At 28.9% G+C, this 22,243-nt stretch overlaps 5 protein-coding genes across 7 annotated transcripts; 4 read left to right on the top strand and 1 right to left on the bottom strand.

The window, feature by feature from the left end:
- Nucleotides 1-10,018: 10,018 nt before the first annotated feature.
- Nucleotides 10,019-10,552, bottom strand: OCT59_027551 (uncharacterized protein; the record flags this gene model as incomplete). Its single annotated transcript, XM_025326145.2, has 3 exons — nt 10,019-10,105; nt 10,177-10,263; nt 10,334-10,552. The coding sequence occupies 3 exons, from the start codon at nt 10,550-10,552 to the stop codon at nt 10,019-10,021; spliced, it is 393 nt and encodes a 130-aa protein (XP_025177592.2).
- Nucleotides 10,553-10,962: 410 nt separating this feature from the next.
- On the top strand, nt 10,963-11,617 carry OCT59_027550 (uncharacterized protein; the record flags this gene model as incomplete). The annotated part of the gene is made up of 3 exons (XM_025326144.2): nt 10,963-11,022; nt 11,279-11,385; nt 11,452-11,617. 3 exons carry the CDS (start codon nt 10,963-10,965, stop codon nt 11,615-11,617), a joined length of 333 nt encoding a protein of 110 aa, XP_025177591.2.
- Nucleotides 11,618-12,773: 1,156 nt separating this feature from the next.
- Nucleotides 12,774-13,953, top strand: OCT59_027549 (uncharacterized protein; the record flags this gene model as incomplete). Its single annotated transcript, XM_066137062.1, has 4 exons — nt 12,774-12,834; nt 12,925-13,012; nt 13,093-13,489; nt 13,561-13,953. The coding sequence occupies 4 exons, from the start codon at nt 12,774-12,776 to the stop codon at nt 13,951-13,953; spliced, it is 939 nt and encodes a 312-aa protein (XP_065993487.1).
- A 3,417-nt stretch (nt 13,954-17,370) lies between these two features.
- Nucleotides 17,371-17,889, top strand: OCT59_027548 (uncharacterized protein; the record flags this gene model as incomplete). Of its 3 annotated transcripts, none has more annotated exons than XM_025329164.2 (1): nt 17,371-17,889. In XM_025329164.2, one exon carries the CDS (start codon nt 17,371-17,373, stop codon nt 17,887-17,889), a length of 519 nt encoding a protein of 172 aa, XP_025177589.2. The 3 variants fall into 3 exon arrangements, with proteins under 3 accessions (XP_025177589.2, XP_065993485.1, XP_065993486.1); XM_066137060.1 differs by having other exon boundaries at nt 17,428-17,889; XM_066137061.1 differs by having other exon boundaries at nt 17,578-17,889.
- A 3,654-nt stretch (nt 17,890-21,543) lies between these two features.
- On the top strand, nt 21,544-21,957 carry OCT59_027547 (uncharacterized protein; the record flags this gene model as incomplete). The annotated part of the gene is made up of 3 exons (XM_066137059.1): nt 21,544-21,646; nt 21,750-21,844; nt 21,913-21,957. The coding sequence occupies 3 exons, from the start codon at nt 21,544-21,546 to the stop codon at nt 21,955-21,957; spliced, it is 243 nt and encodes an 80-aa protein (XP_065993484.1).
- Between the last annotated feature and the right edge of the window lie 286 nt (nt 21,958-22,243).

The following is a 22,243-nucleotide window of genomic DNA, read 5'->3' as shown; positions in this document are numbered from 1 at the left end:
TAATATTTTATATTTTAGAGGTGTACTTGACATTATTTTCGGTCTCATTCCATTCATTATTTTCGTTGCTAAATAGTAATCACGAGTGTGATTAATAAAAGGAAATTGCCCGGACGAAACTTCCCACATTAAAATTGCAATACTATAAATATCAGATGCGAAAGTGGATTCTTTTTTAGAAATAACTTCTGGAGCTATATAAGATAGATTCCCGTATATACTATCTAATTTTTTGTCGGCTGGTCCACAAAATCCAAGATCACTGATATAAAATTCTTGATTAAGTTGGGAAAATAATATATTTCCAGAATGTAAATCTCTATGAATTGCATTCTCTTTATGAATTTGAGAAAGTGCATTAATTATATAAAAAATAATATCAATTTTTTCTTTCCATGTAAGGTTACGATTTTTTTGTAAATATTCTCTTAAATCCATATTCATTTGTTGTATTACGAGAATATAATTCCCGTCGGATGGATCTTTTGTTAAACCGTACAATTTTACTACGCCGGACCATTTGTTACTTAAAGTTAAATGAGATTTAACCTACAAAATAAAATTAATATAAGATTATAATTATCTTAATAAGAATATCGTTTTTTTTTTTCAAACATTTTCCGACTCTGAACTTTTATCATTTGCACCAAAAGTTCAAAAACAATACAATTTGAGAAAAATATAAAATATAAATTATTAACGAAGAATTAGTACATTAGTACTACACGCATCTTGCATGTAAAAATGTAGTTTAACTATAGCGAAGATTAGCGTAGATTTAGACGTGGATATTTTAAATAAAATGCAAGGTTATGTAATAATGAGAGACAAATAGTGCGTGAGCGTAGAAAATTAACGATACAATTTATATTTTACGAAAGTGAAGTTTTAATAGTACAAAGTTTTATAAATAATGAATATTATTTCGTTACTATATATTCGGATATGATATGAAAACCCTTATAAATCAGTTTTATATTACAAAAAAATATTAGTTTTATAAAAATTTATGAGGCTAAAATACTTTTATTTATTAAACATTTATTTTTTAGGTTTGGGAAAGGGAACCTTTCCTAAATACTTTTAAGGTCGCTATAAAAAAAAAAGTTTACTCTTTTTTTAAAAAAGCGGCGCTCAATGAAAGAAAGTACGGGCGCGGTATTTTATCAGAGTCTATTTTCTATTTTCTATTTAACCTATGCGAACCACTGTAAAACCTCCTACGCTTCTATAAACACCCTTGATCAAGTTAAAAATTCTTACCTCATCAAACCAATTTCTGTTAGTGTTTTCACCATTTTCCAATCTTTTAAGTATTACTTTTTGCTTTCCAAATCTTTTTAATTTTCGTTCTTGATTATTCCATTTAAAATATTCTCCATCAATCCAATCCGCCGTATAAATTTCGGAGTAACCACCTTTAGTTAAATATTCAATATTTCGCAAATTATTATATGGAATCCATTCTATTATCCTATTAGGAGCATATGATTCCATTTGACATTTTCGTATTAAATTATCAATATCTTCATTTTCGGAAGTCCAATCTGAAAAATTTTCTTTTAAATAATTTCTAATACAATATTCACAATATGATATGGCTAAACATTCTTTTTGACAATTTTCACAAATTCTTTTTGTTCCTTCATTATAAAGAATTTTATCTTTGTCAAATGTATTATTTAATAATTTTATTGCTTCTAACTTTTCATCTTTCGTAAGAATTTCTTCATTATTAAGGATAATTTGTTTTATGTATTCGTATTTCTTCTCTAAATTATTGTGAATATTTAAATCTATTAATGATTTTGCTTTATTTAATACACTAAAAATTAATTTATAACGAACGTCGGACATAATGAAATTTTAAAATTTGAAAAAGAAATATTCGAATTGAAAAAAAAGTAAGCTTTTTTATAAGCTTACAAGCATTGATAGGATTTAGGTGATTTGACAATATTTTTGTTATTCATGATAACTGTCCAATAAATGTCAAGTAAATGTTCGGAACGGGGTCAATTTTCCGAACAAAAAACCGAACAGTGTTTGGACAACTTTTTTTTATAGGGCCAGTTTTGGAAAATAAAAAAATTTCAGAAATAGTTTTACCAAGTTTCAGTTTTGACAGTTTCGGAAACTACTAAGTTTCGGGCAGCATCTTTAATCGCCCATTTATAACCCTTCTCCGCCGCTTTCTGATACCAATAAAAGGCCAATTAAAAGAATAAATAGAATTCTTCATTAGATTTTCCGTTGTTCGATTAATAGCTAGTAATAGTCTAGTAGTAGTACAAATTCAACTTTATCCGTAACATTAGAGGCGTTTAATTCTAAAAATAAGAATATTTTTGGTTCTTAAAATAACACTATATGGAAAAGATCATCATCCACAAACGCGTATAAGTAGTTTTGAATGGATTTAGATCATCGGCTTTTTCGCTCAATTTGTAATTTGTCCGAACTGCATGCATATTTTCATATTTTTGGAAAAGAAAAACTGGTAGAAGCATGAAGCATTATGCATAACGCATATGCCTAGGCTTTTTTATAACCTGTGCCACTTTCGCTGCATGTTTAGTTTGTTTAGTTGTTATCAAAGAAAAATTTAATTTTGCTGATCACTTGGATGTAGATCGTATAGAAATTTTCTGGAATTTTTTTTTTTTTCAATAATAGATCGGTAAAGTACAATAGATAGATATAAAAAAATTTTCAGAGATTTTTTTTAATAACAATAGATCAGTATGGTATATAATGGATAGACATAAATGATTCAATAGATTGGTATAAGTATAATAAATAGTTATAATTAAAATTTTCTGAGATGTTTTTCTTAACTACAATAGATGTAATAGAAAATTAACTTATTGAGCTAATAATTGTTTTTAGTAAGATTTTTTTTAGTTCCCATTAATAAAAGTTTTTTTTAACAATAGATTATGTTTAATAGGATTTGTAAAAAATTTTCTAAGATTTTTTTTTAATAACAATAGATAGACAATAAATTTTCTGTGCTTTTTTTTTTTAATAATAATAGGTGTGATAAGATTTTTGGTGATTTTTTTTTTTAATAATAATATATCGGTATATGGTGCAAAGCAACAGCAGGTAACTGATAGTCATTTTATAATAAAAAATTGGTCGATTTCTTAACCAAAAATTGAAAAAACAATTTTTTTTTATTTCTTAATAAAAAATTGGCCAGTTTCTTTGTCTAAATAAAAAAAAAAATTAGTAATATTTTTAATAAAAATTGCTCAATTTCTTTATTATTAAAATTAAAAAAGTGTTAACAAAAGTAGGTTAATAACATTTTATTATTATATATCCTTATAGGATCACACTGTATTTTTTTTACATTTATTGAATAGCTTTATTGATGATATATATAATAAATGAATACTGTTTAAATTTTAAATCATTACAAATACATAATATAATTAGATTTTTATACAAATAGACTATACATTAACTCGTGACTGATTTAATAGTGTGATCGTGAGAGTCTATATAATAAAACACTTATTGTATAGGTCTTTAGGCAATACTTAGCTGTTTTCGATCTCAACCATTTGATCGGTCATATTGTACCACTTCGTGGCACAATCTGAGCCAATCAAATGGCCTCAATCGAAAACAGCACGTTATTGCCTAAATACTATACAATAAGTATATATTATGGTACACAAACTTTGGCCGGAATTATATTTTGGCCAGAATTATGCGATGAAAATAAAAATCGCCTGCAGTGATTTTTATCGCAGTGATTTCATAATAACAGAACATATCATGAGTAATAATCTGTCACGTGTTCTAATCATCGATATACTCTATGTAATAGTAACATTTTCTTGCTCAGCTTGAAAGTATATACCAAATCAGTAAGAAAGGAGCGGTGCAAATGATCACTTATAGAAGAATCATATTCACGAGACTATTCATGGGTCATATTATATAATTAAGATTGCATCAATCTGGATTCTGAACTATCATGTATGTTTTTGCAGTAATTTTCGCTCATATAAGGCCATCAGATGCGTAAAGTTATTAGCATTGCAACATATGCGGTTTATTTTTCTATATATAATTAATAAAATAAGGTGTTGAATAAATTAATTGCCCAGTTAGTTCAGTTGGTTAGAACGCCACAACTTATTAAAATATAAATTTTCAAAGGTGAATCGTGGAAACGCGGGTTCAATTCCTGCACCGGGCTCTCTTTTTGCATACTCTTTTTTTTATATATAAAAAATATTAAAATTATGAAATGATATCCAATTTTGTGTATTTTTCTGTATATCAATAATAAAATGAGATGTTAAACAAAATAATCGCCCAGTTAGTTCAGTTGGTTAGAACGCCACAACTTATTAAATATAAGTTTTCAAAGATGAATCGTGGAAACGCGGGTTCAATTCCTGCACTGGGCTCTCATTTGCATACTTTTTTCTTTTTTTATATGAAAAAAATAATTACGATACCGATAAACTAATCGTCATAAGACGCAGTTTATCATTTCACGAATTTCACGATCAATTAGTATTACCATCATATAAATTGATAAGAAATAAAATTTAACTATACTAACAATTTGGTTTATCAAATTTATATAGTTTACCCGAAACCTCTAACCAAGAATATTTTTATATAAAAATTATTCAATAATAGCTTTTAGAGTTCTTAATAAAATTGATTATTTTAATTTAGTAAAAAATAAAATGTCTATCCCTTTTAATATTATCCGCATATCAAAATAAGCCGAAATAAAGTGACTACACGGTGAAGACTATACAAAAATCCTTATTTTTATTTTTATTTTTAATCTTGTTAAGCTGAATTCTTTATTAGTTTATGCAAATATTTACACGCATATACGAAATATAAAACGTGATAACATGATATTATATATATATTATCTAAAATAGTCTAAAAAATAAATAAATAATCCTTCGTTCATTGCGAAAGAAAAAACATGACTAAAGAAAACCCCAGCCTTTGCTACACAATTTTTACCAAATATATATTCGTGGTGTAGTGACACAAGGCATGAGGTATGGACTATTAAAATCTAATAATTAACATATCGGCTGATCAGAAAAGCCTCCCATAATTTTATACGCTAATGACAATAAGTAACCCATCAGTTATATAATTATATAATGAGATCAACTGAGCTTAAATATTAATTGGCTTGATTTTTTCAATCAGCCGATATGATTGGATTTTTTTTGCACACTATATTTATATTCAATTAAAGAGAAATATATTTTATCAAATATTTTCTTAATACAATGTCTACTATACAGTTTAAAGTACAAAAAACAAAAAAAATGAAGCAATAAGATTAAATAATAAAAAATTATGATCGAGATAAAATATGAGGCTTGACAATTGACACATTCCGGCATACAAAGTTTGTTTGTCATACATGCAATGTCAAATTTAATTTTCAGTTTTCATTAACATAACAATTTTGAAAATGACCCGGCAAACAGGCTTTCCAATTTTTTTTCCAAAAAATTTTATATATAAAATTCATATGAAATTTTTTTTAAATTTAAAAAGATCTGTATAGTCAAAAACTAACCCGGCCGGGATATGAGAACTGAAAATTAAGTTTGTATGGCCTAACTATATTATATGAAATTATCGTTGCTGTTAGTAAACACCACGAAAATAAGCACCTGGCCGGAATTATGGCTATTTTGGCCAGAGTTATGAGTATCTTGGGAGGCATTAAATGCAAAACAAGGTGCTTATATACCGCAAAATACGGTATAACTGTTTGTTGTAGTTATTTCATAGAGAGTCATGAATATCAATGATTTCCACGGCTGCGCCGTAAATATCATTATATTTATGCGATACTCTCTTATCTAACGTCCAGTGATGGGATCATGGGTAGGGATGGGAATCGATTATCGAATCTTCGTAGATTCGATTTTTTGTTCCTTAAAAGATAATCCATTTTAAGCTTTGATAATTAATTCCATGATCAGTAAATATTCCATGATCAGTAAATATATAAATTCTGAATTAAAATTGTAAAATCTATTAAGAAATTAAATATCGTTACTAATATCCAACTGTAAATTACTAGAACATCATTGCCGAGCATTGCCGATCATTTGCCAATCATTTTGTCATTTTTAAGTTTTTGAAGGGAATTATCGATCAATTTTTCTTTTTTGAAAATATTTTAAATCATGCACTTTAATTTTGGATGCAATGCTAAATTAATTTTTTTGCTTAATTTCAATTTTCTCTTTAACAAATGAGATTCGATTTTGATTCGATTATCGATTCCAATCCCTAATCATGGGAAAGATTGGAAAAGATATAAATAAACTATAAAAACACGTGAACATGAAAATATCATCAGAAAAATTACAGGCATAATATATCATCAAAAAATCACTGGCGACTAATTGTAAACTTACAGAGCAGGCAATGCATTTAGCATATGTGTTTAGAATGGTTGTATATATGGTAAAAAGATTTATTTATGAAAAACAATTTTTTCTAAGTCACATGATTTCCCTGCTTTAGACGTCCTCCAAATAAGGAAAGGCGTAGACCGATCTATCGTGTACACGTTAACCATACACTACATGTTTACTTCATCACTTTTATGCATTTGCTCTTCGATAAAGTGTTTCTAAATTTAAAATGAACTTTCTGTAATAATTCAAAATTTCATAGTATTTTCTGTATCACTAACAGAAAGTTCTATCCTTTCAAACTGTATCATTCAGATATAAAAATATAAATAAATATCAATAAAATACGTTCAAATTTTCTAAATTCATTATTGTTATTCGATACTGTAAAATGGAACTCGTAAATACAAAGGATAAAAAATTTTTTGATCCAACACCAAGATTAAAATCTAATCCTATACCAATTAAATTTATTTCTTTTAATAGAAATGATATAAAATGTATCTATTGTGGAGAATACTATTTTGGGGCGCTTTTTTGTCGTGATCAAAAATATTGCAAAAAATGTTTTTCGCGTTATATTTATTAATAATGATATTACTGATAATAATATATACTTGGACAATTATATAATGGACTTGGGATGTAAAAAACATGAGATACTAAGTAAGATAAAAGTACCACAAAGTATTCAAGAATGCTGTAGAAATTGTTTGAGAATTTTAAGTTTTAAACAAATGATAAGATATTTTAGTAATACTTATCTTGTTAATATCAATGATTTCAACCTATACAGTAAGGTGATTGAAAGTGAAAAACATTGTCAATTATGTGGAAAGACACTAGGTAAACTTATTGATGTATGGCGATTAAGACTATGCTCAGATTGTTATCTAATTTCTTTTGAATGTGTAGAATCAACCTTGGCTAAAAAGCAAATTTCAATTCTTTACTTATCATGGTGGTGCAATAGTTATTCTTGTATAAATTGTTCGTCAGGATTAATATTTGCATCAGATTGTCAAAAGTATTGTACAAATTGTCTTATTGTTAACAACAAACATTATTTTTGGACTTACAGGCCAAACTCAATGTAGAAAATGTAAAAGAATCTCACTCATTATATGTAGTTATGTGGATAGTTATCTTTTTGATTTCTTTCTTAATGATATTATCTATTACAACTTAGATATTGCAAACTCAATTGATAAATATTTTGTACTATAAATCATATTAATTTCTAATTTTAATAGTGTAAAATCAGTTAAGTGGATACCATATTCTCAATTTAAAAATGTAAAAGAAATGACAAAAGGGGGATATGGTATTATATATGAAGCAGCTTGACCAACACGTTATTGTTACTCAGATAGAAAAGTCATTTTAAAAAGATTTAAAATAATACTAAATATTTCTTAAACGAGGTGAATATTTTCGTGATTGATTCTTACTAATAATTTAGTCTTTAATCCTGCCTTAATTAAATCTTTAAATTTAATCGTTAAAATCAAATCAATATTGCAAAAATAAACCACTTCATTTTTATATGATTGAAGTTTATTACGTAAAAGTCGATTTTGGAAATGGATAAAGGCATAGGTGTACCGAGCGACGAAAAAATCGTGAATATGATTCAAGCATGGCGACTCAAAGAAAAAGAGGAGAAAGGATCAGATAATGGTGATGAGGATAGCGAGGACGGATTGGGTCTCTCATGCTTGGAAAAATCAGCATCCGAACCTTTGAAACGTGATAATGTAGCGCCAGACGAAGTTGTTGAGATCATAAAAGAACTACGGGGGGAGGAAAAAAGGAGATTTCCATACACACCATACCAAGCATCTGACAACGACGATTTAAATTCTGTTAAATACAAAATGGAGGAAATAGAGCTGATTTTCAAACAAATCAGTAATGAGATGGAATGGGAGAAAATCAACGTAGAGGCCTTGCAATCGATCAAAAATGAACATGGATTAACTACACCGGGAGAAGTTAAAACTTGGGTATTGAAAACGAACAACTTTTTGAGGCTAGGCCAGAAAATCATCAGCATAGCGGAACAAAGCAAGATAATGAGCGAATATATGACGATGAACGAAGAATTCAGAAAATGCTTGAAGGACGAAAATAGAAGAACCGACGAAAAAGAAACGGGAGAGAAAAGGCCAGTTCCAGAAACCCCTTCGCCAACAAGTTCAAAAAGAGGATGAGAAATCAGGAAGAATGGGAGGAGGAAATGATTTTATGACGGAACAATTGGAAATTGCATCTTTAATTGAAGTCACATGATTACACGTATAAAAGTTTTTTCTGATAACAAATTTAAAAAAGAGATGCTTCTGTTACCACCGATTTGTGTAGTTCGGGAGGGCAGTAACAGAAATATATACGGGTTAATTTATAGAATTTGACTAACAATAGGCAGTAATCGGCAATAAATCGTGAGGAAATGGGTAGGGTTTATCAACAATTAGCAATAGATTTATAAACAATGTATATTTATTGAATGTATAACAATCGGAAATAAAATTGACAATAAAAACAATAACGAAATGTATAAAATTGGAGTGATCGGCGGGTTCTTTATTAACAATTACAAAAGAATTTCCTAATATTACTGCCTCTGCCGGCGCTCTGTAATATTCCCAAGGTTCTATCTAAGTGTTAATAATCGAAAAATCACTTCTCCGAAACCTCAGCGGAATCTCTTCCCTTAAATATTGTTCGAAATTTGGGACGATTAGTGCTTTGGCCAACTCGCCCGTTATTCAAATCGTCCAAAGTACGACTCGTTTTCCGGCCAAATCGTCCATTGTACGAATAGCCCATCACAGCCATAATTGATTCCCACTAAGCCATACGCCACATTTCCTATAACTATATATATAAATTGTATAAATAAACTATATAAATAAAATAAACTATACTATATAAATAAACTATATCAAATAAAAATAAAATAAACTAAATATAAATAAATAAATAAATAAAATATACTATAAAAAAAAATAAATCATATAAGAATAACTATATAAAAATTCCCGTGACACTTCTAACTTTGATTTTTGTTTTAGAAGAATTGTAGGGAATGATCGGGCTGTATACTAAATTTTTTGAGATTATTCAAATTTAAATTAGCTAGATGTTCTCTTAAATTAGTTCTTCTTAGATTTAGATTTATATTGGGTTCAGGTTAAGTATTTTATTTATTTTTTTTTTGTGTATTTGTTATGTATTAGGATAGATTAAACTCTGTTATAGGGGGGTTTCATGTTGCACGAAGTCACGAACCACTCTAGGTATCTTGTTTACAGGATACATTAATATCCTAATAAAGAGATGCGTTACAGTGTTTTTTATTTTTATTTTTTTTTAAAAAAAAATTAATTATTCGGCGTATTATTTCGCGTGATGCCCAGTCACCTACTGTTGAAGCAAACCCTTTGTTAGACAATGACCACTATAATAAAAATAAGTAAATAATAACAAAATTTTCAATCATCCGAAAAAAATTTCATGATCTGCATCTAACTTAATTAAATCTGGCAGTTGTGACAAACGTATTACCATTTTAATTATATGTAGGATCTCTCTTCAGACAACTCTTTAAACATCTTAATATTTCCTTTGAGGTTATGACTAACTTGGTGTCGTAAAGCCTCCTAGATATTAATCGTAAATACAGTAGATATCTTTAAATAGCCACCTTCAGTTTAGTAAATGATATAATTACCCGATAACTGTTATACTCTTCTTTTTCTATATTAAGTACTTTGCGAAAATCCAAATATTTACGACCAACTTTTGGCTTAGGAATAGGCTAGTAATTTTACTCAATAATTTTTATCAGCAATACAATTTCATTTAATTTATTATAATAATTACCTCACACAGTCACGCTCATCATTAATACTTAAATCAAATGAATGTTGGTTAAGTTTAGCATGTTTGGATATTTTCTTTAGCCTAGGTAACTCTGAATTATCACTTGAAATATCATCATCATCTAACTTTCTTCTTACATTATTAACAGTTTGCTGTTTTTCTTCTTTATTAAGATGTTTTTGAAGACGTGCATTTTCAGCCTCCAATGCCACAATACGTTCCATAACAAGAGTAAACTTGTGATTATTATCATGATACTGTTTAGCAGTCTCAAATTCATCATTTGATATAGAGGAATTATCGTTTGTGTTTTCACTTGGTGAAATATAATCATCCTCAGAATCATTACTAATTGTTGCTTTTACTTCTTTTTCTTTCCATTATTGTAAAAAAATTACTTATATAATAAAATAAAATTTAATTGTTATTTGAGCAAAAAGAATTATAAAAGTAGTTTTGAAAGAAAGTTGTGAGTTTATTATATTAAAAAAAAAAGTGAAAGAATTAAAAAATTATACTATTTTTTTTTCGGAATATTTTTATATTTGATGATTTAATTATAAAAGTTATATTAAAAATTATTTAATTTTCAAATATATTTCTATTACAACCATAACATTACTTTAAAATTATTATGTCATTAGTATGGTGTACCTGTTATAAGTGTCAGGAAGATACAGGAGATGGTTCTTATGTTAGTAAATCAACACGCACATATCACTACCGTAAGCATTAGGCGACACAAAGTGGTAAAAATGGTTTTCATAGTCCGGCCGGGTCAGTTTTGTTAAGTCTCAAAAAAAAATTTTTTATATTATTACTATGCCGGGTGAGAATTTTTTAAAAATTGAAAAAAAATTTCGCATATAAAATTTTTGAAAAAAAAAATTAAAAGCCGGGTTGCCGGGTTATTGATGAAATTTTTATATTATGAAAACCATAAAATCAAGTTTGTATGGCCTTATCAACATAATAAGCAAGAATATTATTCCTTTTATTCAAATGAAATAATAATAAACCATAGTAGTAATGATACTACGGAAATGGATAATTTCGGGTATGTTGATTTTTTTGAACAGATAATATAATAATGTACCAATATATTAACTTTTGCAAATAATAGTCTAGTGCCGATGGATGAAGCATCAAGATATGAACCAATGGGCGAAGCATCAGAAGATGGACCAATGGATGAATTATCAGAATATGAGCTAGTGAATGAAGCATCAGAAGATGGACCAATAGATGAAGTATCAGAACATGTGAAGTGCCAAGATATGATTAACTAATGAATGAAGGTATTGTGGAGCAGGTGATGGTGCTACACAATTCATTGATGTTACTACGATAATAATCAACATGTACCACCAAGAACACCACCAAGAAATCAGAGAGATTTTGATTCGAAGGAAAGAAGAAATAATTTTAATCAAGAAACCTCTTATGCAACAAATTCACGACAAGTAAGATATTTTAACAATATATAAATTTGTTAATATTTTTTTTTTATTTGATAATTAAAATATTTTTTTGTCATTTTTCCGATTAATATTTAGCCACGAAACAGATATTACGATTAAATACAAAATACAAATTATCATTTATATATATATACAGTATATATAGTCATTTATTCATTTATTTTAATTTTATTATCAATTATATATATTCATTTATTTTTTATCAATTATATATATTAGAAGATTAGTTATAGAATTAGGGCTGCCTTTAACAAATGTTTTCGTTTAACATACTCCTTTGTTTTTTTACATGTAATAACAATAAATAAATATCTCCTTGGTCTTCTAAATATAAATTTGTTATTTTTTAAAACAAAAGGTCTAGTAATTGTTGACGATCTCATGACGTGAGCATGTATTTTTTCAGCACCCTTTTTTTGTGTCAGGTTCGCGGCGCAGCCAGCAAATTGTGGCGCAACGAAAATCATAAAGAGGATTTTTTTTTTTTTAATAATAACATATAGCTTCAAAAATTACTAAATAGATGTAATTTTTGGTTGCTCTTCAAGTTTACTTAGAGACAAAGGCGATTTTAAATATCATTATTGATTTATTTGACAAAAATTTTTACATTTATATGTAAAGTCAACCTTCTTCCAAATCCTAAGTAAACTTGCAGAGCAGGTGAAATTACATCTACAATATAATTTCAAAAACTTTATGTCAAAGAAAAAATCCTTAATGATGTTACTATATTTAGAATATGAAAATGTTCAAAATTTTCGTAAATATTGCTGCGCCACGAACCTGGACACAAAAAAAAAAAAGGTCATGATATGCTTATCACAATACCACATGGTTAATTTAAGGCTTTTGAGGTCATGAGGTGTTACACGCGTTTTGTTTACGAATATGGAAATTATTTTCTTTATAAAAAAATCTTAAAAACATTCTTTCTCTCACACTTCAACTCTTTCAAAAAAAAATGCAAAACTCCGAATATACAAAAAATTTATCTATTCCAATTCCTCAAAATATTTTAATTGGTAAATTAATTGGTCGTGAAGGACGTAATATAAAACCCATTGCATAAAGAACTGGTACACACATTTACGTTGATACAAATAAAATTCCAGCACAAATTAAAATTTATGTTAACAATAAAAAAGAAATTCCTCCATTTGAAAATAGAATTAATGATGCAAGTAGTCAATTAAATGATTTGTTAAACAAAATTTCTCAACAAGAAAATAAAAAAGTTGATAAAATTAAAAGAAAAAAGAACTTTCTTTATTTGAGAATAGAATTAATGATGCAAGTAATCAATTAAACGATTCAACAAAACAAATTTCTCAACAAGAAAATAAAAAAGTTGATAAAATTAAAAAGAAAAAAGAAATTTCTTTATTTGAGAATAGAATTAATGATGCAAGTAATCGATTAAACGATTCAACAAAACAAATTTCTAAACAAGAAAATAAAAAAATTGATAAAATTAACAAGAAAAAAGAAATTTTTTTATTTGAGAATAGAATTAATGATACAAGTAATCAATTAAACGATTCGACAAAACAAATTTCCAAACAAGGAATTGATAATATTAACAAGAAAAAAGAAGTCCCTCTATTTGAGAATAGAATTGGTCAATTAAACGATTTGATAAATAGATTTCCTATAAAAAAATTGATAAAGATAAAAAAGGTAAAAAAAAGGAAAAGAAAAAAAAAGATAAAAAAGTTTTAAAAAAAGTAGAATTTGAAAGACCTTCAAAGGAAGTGGAAGTTGAAAGACTTTCAAAGGAAGTACAACATAAATCTCAAGAGCTCAAGAAAACTTTGACGAAATTTGTGGTTAATAAGATTGCGAAAGTTGCAGATGTTGCGGTGGTTAATGATGATTTACCAGAAAAATTTTCAAGATTTTCAAAAAATTTCAAAAGAAAATGTAAAAATAAGCCTAAACATAAGAAAATGCTTGATGGAATGTGTTGGAACGGGGTTGACTGTATAAGAAAATTTTGTCAATTTGAACATCCATCTGTTCGTCAATATTATAATCATTATTTAATATTAAGATACAAGAAAGAAATTTATTCAAGAAAACATAAAAGAGATTTTAAAAAAGAATCTAGACTTTACATAAAAAATTATAAAATAGAGAATTAAGATAAAAAATCATTAAGAAGAAAATTTCAAGATAAAACAATGGTAAGTTACATATTATACATTGACTTACGGAGTCATATTATGTATATAATAATTACTTAATTCCTTCTCGTCTAAATTTGCAGTAGTCAAATACATATTGAACTTGAAATTCCCTTTCGTACCTTTTTTTTTAGTTTTTGATCATTGGGAATGGGACAACTTCTATTGTGGTGTCAAATGTATATATTAAACATTACTTATTTATTATCTTAACTTGTATTTAAATTGGTAAATTTGTAAATAAAGCACATATTATATATCAAATACTTACGTTAAACACATAGTTAATATCCACTGAACTTTTTAATTCTTTTCAAAAAGTATCGGAGACTTTTAAATTATGGTTACCATATATCACTTCATAGGCTGTTCTCATTTAATAATGTATACCACTCAAGATCATGACTAATTTCTAATTTTATTTTTTTTTAAAAAAAATTAAACACGCTATTTTCATACACAACAATATTTTATCCTACTGGCGGTCTACCAAGATCATTTTTTAAATTTTTTAACTAAAATTTAGTATAAATAAAAGTATAGTTATATATTATTGGTTTGATGGGACCATTCATGCAATAAACTCACGTTATTATTTCATTGGTTGATCGACAAGGATTCTGATTGGCTAAATCAAATTTCATAAGAAACAACTTCGTAATGCCAATCTTGGAGTTTCACAAAAAGCTTCAGAAGAAATGATCGTCTCTTCATATTTCAACCTTATGATACGTAGGTTTTTAATGTGCTTAATATGACACATCATGATTTATATATAGCATCTATAAATTAAAAGGGATGGTTAGCTTTTGCTAAGTACTCAAAAATTTCATCCTGCAATCTGGTAGGTGACGTGAGGCAGTATCCTTCTAAAGTATCAAGTAACATAACGAAGCAGTCCGGATCTTCTTCCTATATATTAGTGTCGATATTTTCACCGTCCGTTCCTGAAAACTGCACAATAAAAGGTATAGCTACAAGTATCTGTTTGAAAGAACTTACAAAAACACAGCTTTAGGTTATTGTGTCCTTTCACTGACATCTCTCCTGGACACACAAAGATTTGTTATCATCCAGAAATTCTGAAAACAGAGAAGGACGTTCACAGTAAAACTGTGGCCACGAAGCGCTTCCAGTTCTCAGAATCCAAAAGTCCTCAATGAGAACAAATCATTGCATGAAAGAAGTTGAGGAAGGCACATAACTATTCCTCATTGCGGAACAGTAGACCTCAACACTGAGAAGATCTTATTCGTATCTCAGCCAGGTCCATCAGTTAACAGAGTTATCATAGATAGACCTGCCAGCTCACAAGGTTGCCGTAACTTCCTTGATCATTGCATCCACTTGTTCACCTTACCAGAAACAAGGGAAATGGGTTAACATACCTTTAATATTGAAATTTGAAACCCAAGTATTGATTTTGCAAATGCACCTCAAGAAGAAAAAGAAGACAGTAAAAAAAAGTGAAGACCGAAAGAAAGAAAAAACTGAAAATGAAAGACTAAAAAAAAGAGGGAGAAGTCTAAAAAAGAAAGACTGAAAAAAACGTAAAGTCCTAAAAAGACAAAAAAAAGATCTAGAAAAAAAGATGGTGTCTTAAAAAAAGTGAAGACCGAAAGAAAGAAAACTGAAAATGAAAGACCAAAAAAAAGAGGGAGAAGTTCTAAAAAGAAAGACTGAAAAAAATGTAAAGTCCTAAAAAGACAAAAAAAAAAGACCTAGAATAAAAGAAGATGGTGTCTTAAAAAAAGTGAAGACCGAAAGAAGGAAAAGACCGAAAATGAAAGACCAAAAAAAAGAGGGAGAGGTCCTAAAAGAAAGACCGAAAAAAAGTGAAGTTTAAGACAAAAAAAAAGACCTAGAAAAAAAGAAGATGGTGTCTTAAAGTGTAAGACCGAAAGAAAGAAAAGACCGAAAATGAAAGATAAAAAGAAGTAGAAGTCCTAAAAAGAAAGACTGAAAAAAAAGTGAAGTCTAAAAAGAAAAGACTAAAAAAAAGAGAAATAGTTTTGTAGAAATAATAAAGAGGAAGTAGGGTCTTTTATATATTTTTTTAATCAAATTGGAATGACTCATAACTTATTTGGAATGACTCATGTACTTTCAGATTTTCCTGAAACGCGAAAAACAATCTGATTAATAAGCTCAGAAGCTCAGATAGTACGTGTAAATCACATGATTACCTGTCTTGATCACAATACTTACGAGCAGATATTGTTTATTGTTATTTTTACATAATACGAAATAAAATACATTCATTTAAAATAAAAAAATGATATAATTCTAAAAATCGTGATCTAAGTATCTGTAATAAACGGGTTTTCATATTCTTCGGAATTTCGGAATTTCAAAAATAAAAAAAAATGATTGTTGCAATAACAATATAATAATAACAATACCTTGCAGGATCATGTTAATTTTGCCCGCAGTCAATCTAATCAAAATTTATAAATGAATAATATAAATAATATAAGAAGGACAGTAGACGAACCATGAAATATTTTTTATGAGATTATTATCCTGAAATTTCACTAGTAATATCGCATTATTCACAATTTCAAATAAAAACTTCGTCTTCTTAAATTTGTTATAATAATAATTAAATCATACAATCAAAATTTATTCAATAAAAACTAAACGTGATTTAACAATCATATCTAATATAAACTAGAAGACTCTTGATATGAAATTTTGAAAAAATGATCACTTCAATCTATACCTTTGAATTTTTATTATATATAGATAAAATAATAAATTGTCTCTACACGCAGGTAAGTTGCTATCTCGTAAAGCTACTTACTAATCACAATCATTATGAATTAATATGTTTTTAATAAAATAATATTACTAAACTTCTGGAATTTTAGGATGAAAGTCAAGTTAATATGAATATAAGAACTTAGGTGCTTGTCATCTCAATAGATACGAAGATATTGAACAGGAAAGTTGGTTAGTTTCTTTCGAATCTTTATTTTTTTACGATATACCAAAATATTGGACTGAGGAGGATATTAGGACGAATTTATCGAAAATAGGGAAAGTGTTCCGGATACAAGTGAGACAACAATACAATACAAATCAGTGAGGGCTCAAATATTGTTGAATGAAAATCTTTAGATGACTTTCAACAAAGACACCTTCAGAATTTATATTAGCAAACATTTCATAAGATGGTACGACGCAGGGAACGGGTTAAAAATGAGACAAGACCGGGACAAGTGGCAATTGGTTAGAGACCTAACTAAAGAGGAGATGGAGGAAATTACAAAAAAAAACAATGGATACGATTTTTTAAAGAAAATGCAAACGGAATATACCGCTGCTTTTATTAAAATTATCAAGATCACACAAGGATATTTTAGTAATCACAAAATGATGGAAAATGCGGTTGAACTCGCAATGAGCAAGAACGATCTAGCGAAGGTTTGGATGGTGCATAATCTCAAAACGGTTTACAAGAGCGGAAAAAGTGACCAGGCAAAGCCCTCGAGTAAATTACCACTAAAAAATAGTTCTCCAGAGGTAAATGTTTCTTTATCGCAAACACCTCCAAATCGGATTTATATGGAGTTAGTAAATATGGCATCAAGAAACTATAAAAATAATTTACCTCCAGTTACGGGGAACGAAAAAGAGAAGATTAATTTGGAGGAAAAGGAAGTTGTCAATATGATTAAAGATTGGAGGATTAGAAAGAAAGAAGAAGAGCCAGAATCAGATGACTCAAGCGATGACGACCTTGGAATCAATATGATGGAAAAATCAGCCGATAGACCCTTACAACGTGATAACATTGACACGGACGAAGTTGTAGATATTATAAGAGATTATCAAACAGATAGAATCGTTTATAATTCAAAAAAGGAGCAATTAAGTCCGAAAAAGAATTAAGGGAACATTGACTGTTTTGGAAGAAATATTTGAGGAGACATCAAATATGATGGAATGGGAACACATAAACTTGCAAGCAGTTATGGAGGTTAAAAAAGAGAACGGTTTCAACATCTGGGATGTATCACCTAAATTTAAAAATTGGGCGATGCAAACAAATAATTTCCTTCTTTTGGTAATAAAATCATTAGTTATGCGGAGCAAAATAAGATCTTGCAGGAATATACAAAACTTAATGATGATTTCAAAAATAAACTAAAGGAGGAGCACCGATGGACAGATGAAAAAGAGATTGGAGAGAAAAGACCAAACCAGATTCACCAAAGGTTGAGATTGCAAGGAAGAAAAATGAAGAGAACGATTTGAGAGAGAAAATTACATTAATTTTGTCAATCGAAGTCACGTGATTTCACGTATAAAATAATGCCGATAACAAATTTCTACACAAATGTAATTTAATAGCATAGCATACTAACTTTTTCTTTTTGTAGGGTAATGGGAGAAAAGATTGAATAATTGTTTACTGGGCGTGGGTCTGTTTGGGATTCATCTATTTTTTATAGTGTTAGGCTTCAGTCTTTATTACAAATTTTCACTCATTTTTCCCTACGTAATATATAGAGCAAATTTTTAGTTAGGTCTCATTTTAGTTTTGGCTTTGTTTTTATTAGGATAGATATACTCTTGTTATAGAGGCGCCTCGTGTTAGCACGGGTGTTTCTAGGTAACTATGTATACGGATCGATTAATTTTATCCTAATAAAAGATGCGTTACAAGTTTTTTTTTTTTCAAAAAAAAATTACTTTTGAATCACATGACGCCAGAAATGAGTCATTTCCTAAGGCATGATAATGTTACACTTTTTCCATTTTTGGACGTTTGTAGTTAATATAATTCTGACCAGAATTATACTTTAATTTTGCATTTTTTAGTGTATTTTTTTTTTAATTTTTCTAGTTTACAACCTAGGAAAAATGAAATTAGATACTATTACAATAAGGGTCGAAAATAGTCAGGATAAACTTATAAGCAAGTATAATAGAAATAATTTCTCGATCAGTAAGAACAAGCAACTACTCTGCTTTACACGAGGGCTTCATGTATATTGCACATTAAATCTCGTATAAAAGTATTAAATAACTAAAATTTAATATGTTTATTTCTTAAGGTTATACTTTATGGAAAATGGTTTGGAAGCCACATCAAAGAAATTTGATAGCATTGAAAAAATTCACTTATTAGAATTAGGGATGGCAACGGTCACGGTCATTAACCGGTTATGACCGGTCATGACCGTGACCGATATCGGTCGGTCAAAGACCTCTGACCGACCGTTTGACCGACCGTTTGACCGACCGTTTAACCGATCCTGAAAATGTTTGTGAAACGTAATTTAATAAAAAAATGTTTCGCAAACGTTTTTTTAATTATTTTAATAGAAAACGTTGCGAAAACGTTTTTTATTAAGTATTTCAAACGTTTTTTTATTAAATTACGTTTCGCAAACGTTTTCAGGATCGGTTAAACGGTCGGTTAACCGGTCGGTCAAACGGTCGGTCGGTCGGTCAAAGGTTCTTGATCGGTTATGACCGACCGATGACCGACCATGACCGACCGTTGCCATCCCTAATTAGAATTCATTGAAGAAGATAAGAAACTAGTTGTAGTAGGTAGTATCTCAAAAGAGAAAAAACTGACAATCATAATCTGGGACACGTACAATAATTTTAGAGATATTGAAACAACAATGGAATTAAAGAAAGATCTTGAGAAAGATAATCTTGATAATCTTGCTACTCTTGCTATTCGTCTAGCCAGAACTTCGGGAAATATTTTCCAAATCGATAATGATGGAAAAGTTTCATCGGTCCTTAAAGAAGTTAAAAAAAAAGAGGAGAAGAGAAAAAGGAAAAATTAAATAAGGCTATATGTCTAGCTTAATATTTATTTTTAGTGAAGATACGAAAAAAGGAGAAAATGGTAGTAGACAAAGGTGAGATAGACAAAAAAAATATAAACCCATAAAGTAAGTAACATAATAAGGAATGAAATACAGAACGAAAATACAAAAGCAAATAGAAAAACAGTGATGTCAATTACGGAATGGAGATATAACTCATGCCTCACCTCTTTTCTCACCACAACTATAGTCTGTACATGACTTAATGGAGATATGTGCTCCAAGAACACACAATTATATTGAAACTTGGCATCGTCGCTGAGCGCTGGGCAATTTTAAGTTAATCGATACTATAGTTAATGAGTTTCAAAAGGAGCAACGACAAGTAGAACTTAAAAGTTGAAAATATTCTTCGTGGTGCTCAATATCCAAAGCAAAAGAAAAATTTAATTGACAGGGAAATAGAATTATGACAATTTTTAATGATGGCAAAATCGTTTATTACTGATGTTCTGCATGGATTAGCATATAATTTTTCTTTGTAAGTTATTTATAGTTGATAGTTCATTATTACTTTATAGTATTTTAGTTTAGTACTTTCAAAAATTTATTTGGTTTTAAGTCAACTGCAGATTTTTGCAAAATATTATCAAAATTATCAAAGACCAATAAGAAGTATAAATTTTTGTAATAAGACATTAATATTTTGCAAAGTATTTTAGAAAATCACAATATATTATTAGATTTATTAATTTTTAAAATAAAACTTTAATTTTTAAAAACTTTATATGTTAATTAGGAATGTTTTATTGATAGATATATTTTTACATAAGTTACTGTGTTCTGAGACTAAAAAATATACACATCAAAATTACATCTATTTTTTCTATTTTACAATTGTGATTACAAATTTAACAATTTAACATAACAAAATCTCCACTAGCCAAATCAAGAATTCTTCCAATAAATAATATTATTTTAATAGATTTCTCAAATAATTTTTTTTAATACTGTATATTTCAAAATAAAACTTTATAATATTAAATCTAATTTTTGTAATTAGGTCTATGGAAAATTATAGTATATTTTCAAATGACTGAGTTTATACATCAATAGACCGGTACACGTGAGTGACACGTCTGATCAGGTTACACCAGCCACTGATCAATAAATAGCTTAGTAGCGCGCGTAGCAAGTTTTATTGATGTTGATTACTTCTTTTTTCTTTTGTAGAAACACGCAGACCAAAGGTAAAATAGGATTTTAGGGTTAAGAAATGTTTCTAAAACATTTCTTCGCTTTTAGTATAGACTCCGTTAGTCTTGGACATGAGGAAGATAATAAGTGTAATAAAGGATTAAGAAACGTACTTTGTTTAAAAAAAAAGCTAAAAAGCACCCGCAAGAAAAAAATCAAAAATTTTTAACGAAATGTTTCTACATTTTCTTTTTTAGGCAGTTCTTTCAGTCTCCCTGGACGCGATATTTGGTAAGTTTGTCATTTTTTTTTCTTTATTTGTTTTTATTTTAACGAACGGTTTCTAATTGTTCGTTTTCTTGCTTTATTTTTAGACGACTTGGTTCTTTAGGTATTTAGACACATGGGATGAGACTCTGGGCGCGTGGAATTTATAAAAAAAATCTTTCCGAATGTTTGATAAACGCCTTTTATCTCATTTAGTAAACTAAAATTTGTAATAGAAGGGAAGTAAGTTTTATTTTTTTCAGTGGGGACCGCTTTTGAGAAATTCAGTATGGAGTTTTCTCTGAATATTTCTTTGACGGAACGTTTATTAACGTTTCGTTTTATCTTTTTATTTAAACGATTTCATCGAATATCTATGAACGTGGACATCGGTAAGACACGTGAGATTTCTTCGATTAAAAATCATGCAGTTTTCCTTGAACATATTTCCTTTAACGAAACGCCTTACAACGTTTCGACTTCCTTTTTTTTTAGGCGACCGGATCTTGGACGTGTGGGCTCCGTTTCCTAGTTTTACTTCAATTCTGTTTCGTGGCAATTCGGATTCACATTTCAACAATAGCTTCAAGGTATATATTTATTAAATGTATACTAGACTTTCAGCAATATTCTACGTCCGTTTGTGCACAACCGTTAGTTGCGACCCCTTTCGGCCGATCTTTGGCAGCATGAACCTGGATAGATGCATTAATGGCATGCTCTAGATCCTATCAAGACTTCTCATTGTCACTGACTCTGTGGTGATTGTTGACCTTCGTCCTACCGTTTGTGCACCACCGTGACTTGCGACCCCTTTCGGCCGATATCTGGTATCCTGTCGTTTGTGCACCACCGTTTGTTGCGACCCCTTTCGGCCGATATCTGGTATCCTGTCGTTTGTGCACCACCGTTAGTTGCGACCCCTTTCGGCCGATATCTGGTATCCTGTCGTTTGTGCACCACCGCTACTAACTAGCGACCCCCTTTCG

The sequence above is a fragment of the Rhizophagus irregularis genome, chromosome 7 (assembly GCF_026210795.1).
Source record: "Rhizophagus irregularis chromosome 7, complete sequence".
Taxonomy (NCBI): domain Eukaryota; kingdom Fungi; phylum Glomeromycota; class Glomeromycetes; order Glomerales; family Glomeraceae; genus Rhizophagus; species Rhizophagus irregularis.
This window is presented reverse-complemented; position numbering and strand designations above follow the sequence as displayed.